At 40.4% G+C, this 6461-nt stretch overlaps 1 protein-coding gene across 1 annotated transcript; it reads right to left on the bottom strand.

Annotated features, from left to right (window-relative positions):
* Window positions 1–634: 634 nt before the first annotated feature.
* Window positions 635–5574, bottom strand: SMLR1 (small leucine rich protein 1; the record flags this gene model as incomplete). Its single annotated transcript, XM_079716737.1, has 2 exons — window positions 635–720; window positions 5448–5574. The coding sequence occupies 2 exons, from the start codon at window positions 5572–5574 to the stop codon at window positions 635–637; spliced, it is 213 nt and encodes a 70-aa protein (XP_079572863.1).
* Window positions 5575–6461: the final 887 nt, after the last annotated feature.

Genomic DNA, 6461 nt, shown 5'->3' with positions numbered 1-6461 from the left:
ATGTCATGCTGAAAACTACTTTCATGGTGACCCATACCGAGTATCGAGAGACTCTGCTTGTTTTGTGGGTTCTCACAATGATGATGCGATTTGTGAAAGCAATTGGGAAAGGAGGAGAAGCAAACCAAGGGCCAGAAATGATGCCTTAAAAGGTGTCATTTCAGTGTTGCCGAACTTCCAGGGAGGAAGTGGGAACTCTCACAGCAGGAATCCACAGGCACTCATCTTTTGCTATTTATTTGATCTCTATCGGAGTATCTTCACCTCCAAAGTCAGAATAATGCGGGCTTCCACGGGATTATGTAATAATGATGCTTAAGAATTTTAGTTTGAAAATAGTGCCCTTCAGAGTAGACATAGTCCTATAAAAGTTAAAAAGTTATAATGTGCCTAGTTCGTAGAGCACATCCAACAAAATCTTACATTCTTGGGACTCGCCGAAGAACTGCTATTTAAGTCGAGTCTCATAGCTGTCCTCTTGAACCACTTCTCAGAACAAGCGTCTTAGTATTCTTTTTGTCTTGCTGTGGTTCTAGTTTATTAACTATTTGCTAAGCCATTGACCTTCGCTCTCTGACCAGTAGAAATTGACTGTGCTTTAGCCATTGATCAGCTATTGATCAGTCCCCAACAGTCACGTCCGTTTCTCTCTCTGGTACCAGGAAGAGCTAGCCTTACGATTGTGTTGGTGATCAGGAGTCTGTGACAGTTCTTCATTAACTGAAAGGAAAAATACCAGTTAATACTGTGGAGGCAGCTGCCTGCCACTGGTCATCTACAACTCCCCAGGCGTTATTGGTCAGCATTTCTACTGTGGTGGCCCCAGCAAGTTACAGAAGTCATTGTCATCAGAGCAGGTCCTATTGCAGGATCTCTCCTTTCCTCCTCAACCACTCCCAAAAGAAATATAAATGCTTATTTCTAAGGAGTGGTCCTGGTTAGAGAGGGCAAACTACCACTGTAATAAAAGGTGTTACATGCTAAGTATATTTTATATTCAGTAGATTGTGTTGACTAAATGTATTAAGGCTCCCACATTCAATGGGCATTTATTAACCATGTCTATTACCCAAGACCCGGGGATATGCAAATGAGTAAGATAGGGTTTCTGTCCTGTTCCTCCCCGCCAAAAATGTGTTTGGGTGTTTGTAAGTCTTTAGACCAGTCGAATTAGTCTCCTTTTTACCTTTTGGCATCTTTGATTGAAAACTGAGTGTCAACTTTTCGCCACTTACATACTCCTTATCCCCTTAAAGTATAGCTTCAGTTAAAGCTACTGAAATATTAAAACTTATTTATGATGTCCTAATTACTAAATCTGGTGGCATTTTCCAATCCCCAGTTTTCTCCTCTGTAGCATTTGACACGAGCCCCCTTTCCATGATGCCCACCCCCAGTCATACTCCTCCCTTTGGCTTTTATTATGTATCATCTTTCTGTGTATTCTTATCTGCTCCTGTAGCTTCACCTGTTACCTCTCTGGCAATAGCAAATTTGAACTTTAGCCCTGAAATCCTGACAATTATCCTTTGAGATCTTCCTGGTACGTCCAAAAAAAAAATTTTTTTTTCTCTTCCTCAGCACCACCAACATGCATAACTGAAACTATTTTTCACTCTTAATAGTTTATTTTCAGAATTGTAATTAATCAAATTATCCAAGCCAGAGACAAGGAGTTCATAATCTCATAGGAGATAATGTACTTTAGAGAATTGAACCTGAAAATGTTCTTTTTGGTTCCCACATCAAATCCCAGCAATTTATTCTTTGCCAGGCCCTTTATATGTCATGAACTCCAGGACATGAGCACTCTCTCTGACCTATTCTTTTCTGATTCCACACTGCTTGTCATCTCAGTTGAGAGAGGGTATATATGCATTGGATGGTAACAGGTCTTAGGTTACATGCGGCTCAAGACTTAACAGCTAACGTTTCTTGATCACTTATGTGCCAGACACCGTGAAAAGCCTTTTTTCATTTAATTCTTGCAATGAAATTATGTTGTAGTCACCATTATTATTCTTACTTTACAGGTGAGCAAACAGAGGCATAGAGAAATCAAAATGAGGCAATTTGCCCAAGATCATAGAAACTGATGGATTCAGGATTCAATCCCAGGCAGTCTGACTCCAGAACCCACATGCTTAGCCACACAGTTTCACTGCCTTTCCACATAGATTATTGCTAGTTCAAAGGTATTGCTTGAGATAGCTCATGCCTTAGATTATAGACTCACTGAAATATGAGTAACTTCTTCTCTCTTATTCTTAACTACTGAAGGCTAACTGCACAACAGGTGCTTTGAATGAGAAGCCAGGATACAAATTCTAGAGTGAAAATGGGTGACCTGAATAATGACGTTGAAAGAATAGAACTAGAAAATGGAAAACTAGGAGAGAAAGCAAAACCCATCATTCCTCAATGAGTTATATCTACCAAGTGAACCAAATATCTGTGCCAGGTGCAAGGAAGAGAGCTAGAGAAATAATTTATCCTTCTCCTGAAAGAGCTTGCAATTTGGCCATCATTTCATTTTAATGGGTCTGTTAAGGACAGTGCAGAGATTAGACAGGTGAGATTAGACAGGTGGCCATGAAAACATCTGAGTTTGTAACTGTAGAATATTCTGCAGGCAATGAAGTTTTCCTTCTTGGGCCACAGGTGAAGAAATGTAATCTTCTTGACTCAGAGCTAAGTCTTTATGCAGAGGAATCACCATCATCAGTAATTAGCCCTGTTACAGAAAGAGATTGATCGAGTCCCCTCAAAACTTTTATAAAATTCTTGCCTTGTTTAATTCTCCCACTGTTGGCTCTCATGTTGGTGATGTTTATTTGCCTGGGCCAAGAGGATTCCTCCATTCAGCAGATACCTACTGGACACCTACTCTGTGTTCAATACTCCAGGGGTAGTGTTTTGGCTGAGAGGGCTAGCTCTGGAGCCAGACAGCCAGGGTTCAAATCCTGTCTCTACCATTTTCTCGGTGAGTGACCTTGGGTAATTTACTTAATTTTAAGTAAATTTTATATAATTAATTTTATTTCTAAATAAAGATCAATAATTTTATCTTTAAGTTTAATAATAGCTACTAGATATATTTTAATAATAGTTATTATAATGACACAAACACTGCCTTCTTAGAATTTATAAGTCAGCAGGGGTCATAATGACCAACGGTTGTTCAAAACAGGCACTGTTAAGAACCTTACGTGTATTGCCTCACTTAATCTCCACACCAACCTTACAGCTATGTCCTGCTATCATTTCTATCTCACAAGTGAAGAAACTGAAGCTTCAAGAGATTAGGTAGTGTGGCCATTGTTACAGACCTGGAATTCAAACCTCCATTTGGTTTGACTCTGTCGTCTGAGATCTTAACAATTTCACTCTGCTAACCCTTAACTTACTCTTGACTTTTAGAAATGCTTATCTGTTTCCTTTTGGATTGCTGACTATCAAAACATATATATAAAGTTCAGTGAGAGATGCCTAGCCGCACTGTACATTTTCCATGCTTTAGTTAACTGTTTTAGAATGTCAATTGCTGAAGGCCAGAACCTGATCACTTACCTGACCTTATTTTATTTTATTTTACATCTAGCTTCATACAAAAACTTTCAGGCATTCAAGAGACACAATTTATTTTCCATAGTGACTATTTTTGGCAATGTTGGTTATTTTAGCAAGCAATTTGTTCATGATCAGGGTGATAGTATTTTGAGCGGCACTGAAAGTAGCAGTTTAGGAATCTCAGGACTTGGGGAGATAAGATAATCAAAACTTCCACCCGAGGAGAGGTGACATGTCCCTGGCAGTGGTTGATGCAGGGTTTGGTGATGGAAAGTTCTAGACTCAGACCTCCACCTTAAGAGCTACTCCTCAAGGCAACTGACACAGATTGAAGAGTGCAGGATGTTAGAGAATTTTCTTTCTTCCTTTGCGAGAAGATTGATGTTCTCTACATACTAATTAAATTTACATGCACCATTACCTCCTAAGCCTTGAAGTACGGGGATTAATGATGAATGATTGTGATACCATCACCTGCTTTCCATCACATCTTAAAATGCCTCTTGTTTGATGGACTAGGATTATGAGGTAGGCAAGATGACTTTCTGTACCAGGATGCAGGAATCGGGGTTTCTGTGAACACACTAGTTTATCTGTCAACGTCCCTTTCTTTACAGGGACAAAATAGGGATGATTACACTTGCCATAACCCTGGTTGCAAGATTAATGACATGACATTTGACCATCTGTTTAAAGTTTTTAAGTGGGAGCTGCTAAATAGAGATTCAAACTGGTGATATCTTCTTTGGGGCCAAGTGTTCTTATTTGCCCTCAAACTGGAGAGAAGATATTACTACTTGCCCTTAGGAAAGCAGCTACAGAAAGAACTATAATTTTAAAATCCACATGTTCTCAGGGGTTTTTTAATAAGAAAGGAAAATTTGGAATTAAAGGGATCACATCCACATAAAAATGAAAACATGTCTAAGGTTATCTGCTAACACTGGAAAATGTAATCAGGAAAAAGGATACACAGATCCCATTGGGGGAGGAGGGAAATACAAGCAAAGGATGGTTTGAGGAGGGGTTTTCAAATTTGTTTTTAGTACTTTAATGACATCATCCAACTTAAGAAATATTACTGGTTTTTGATATTGCTAAAATAGCTATTAACCTCGCGTATTAAACTAACATTTGCTGGGTACATTATTAACACATAGTCTATCAAATCACAGTGCAGTTTCATTCATTTCAATTACAGCAGAATAAACGGGCTCAATCCAGGACCCAGCTTTCTCATGTCCCAGTCACTTTAAGCTTCCTGAGGGTTTTGTTTTGGTTTGGTTTGGTTTGGCTTTGGTTTTTTTTTTTTTTTTTTAACGTTAAGACCCCAGTTTCATGGTAAATTTACATCAAGCCATCAAATATCTATTAAGGCTTGACATTTGCCAAACACTGTGATAGCACAGTGTTAGCACATTTCCTTAGTAGAAGTTCAGCAGATGAGGAGTGTGTGCACACACTCACAGGAACACACGGGCACGTGCGTGCACACACACACACACCTATCAGGTTCAGACGGCAGACCAAGAAACACATTGTAATGTTTGTGAATCTTTCGGCCTGAGAGACAGAGACAAGCAATCACATGTCCAAATTGCCGATTCACACTTTGCCTGTCTGCAAGGGGCTGCAGTTAAGGGCGCCCACGGCAGGCCTTCAGAGCCTAGCACGTCATCCACATTGCTGGAAAGATCAAATTTTGCCACGTTCACCACGGAAGATATCTTAAGGGGGGTGCTTATTGAGAAGCATCTACATATCAAAAAGATGTGTGGCTCCAGGCCTCCCAGAAAAATAGACAGTACATGGACTTGTTCCAAATGTGTGCCATGGGAAAGGACTCTAACCCCTGCCTTGTGTGGCTTCTGACTTACCCTCCATCAGCTTGATCCTGAAGTAGGCAATGAGAAGGAACAGCAGCAAAGTCACGGGCAGGAAGATGCCAGAGAGCAGGAACCAGCTTGGGAGCTCTCTCAGGAACTCCAACAGTACGGGGCTCATTGCCATATCACACAGACCACGGATACCCCCTCAACCCCGGGCTGGTGGGGTTCACACTCAGATGAGGGCAGCTTCGCTGAGTCCACACTTGTTTTCTTCTGGGGCTCTGGCCTTTGCTCAGCACGTCTCAGTGGAACTTTTTGTGGACTTTGCTCTATTTAAACAGCCCCATGAATTCTGAGAGGATTGCTGGCAGGTTACTCTGTAACTCAGCTACAAAGTATCGAGGAATTGAAAGGTGATTCTCCCAGGCCATTCCAGAGATGAGTATTTATCTGGCAAGGTTGGGAATGACACCAGGAGACCTAAATTTCTTTGTATTCAGCTTATCTGATATGAAAAGTACCTGACTTTAAGCAAACCTCCTTGCTGTATATATTCTACCAATATATGCCCAGACATAGGAAGAATTTTTCCTACATTTTCTAAATTTCAGAGAAAATATTAATTAGTAGCTATGTTAATGTACCTGTGTTGAGAAAAAGGGAATTTTCCTCCATACATAGTTTATACAACTAATAGCAAGGAAGGAGAAACAATTTTCTTTCCATATGTACAAACTCTTCCTAATATGTCCTACTGTGAATGCTTTTCTGAGAGGTACACTGGTTTATTCAGTTATTCAACAAAACTTTAATTCTACTACAACCCAACCTCTTGACTAGATGCTGGATGTACAAGAAAAAGTCATGGTACCTTCCCTCTGAGAGTGGAGGCAGACAGAGAGAGAGAGAATGGCCATAAGACATAATGGTGGAATGGATGGTAATATGGACCCTGTTCCTTCTCCCCCCAGTACATCAGTTTGTGCTTGCTGCTTTAGTAGCTGGCACTCTCAGCTGCTTCCTGCTCACACAGTCCTGTGGCCCACCCTTAGCAGTAGAAGG

The sequence above is a fragment of the Hyperoodon ampullatus genome, assembly GCF_949752795.1.
Source record: "Hyperoodon ampullatus genome assembly, chromosome: 12".
Lineage (NCBI taxonomy): Eukaryota > Metazoa > Chordata > Mammalia > Artiodactyla > Ziphiidae > Hyperoodon > Hyperoodon ampullatus.
The sequence above is the reverse complement of the archived record's forward strand: the minus strand, read 5'-3'. Positions and strand labels throughout refer to the sequence as shown.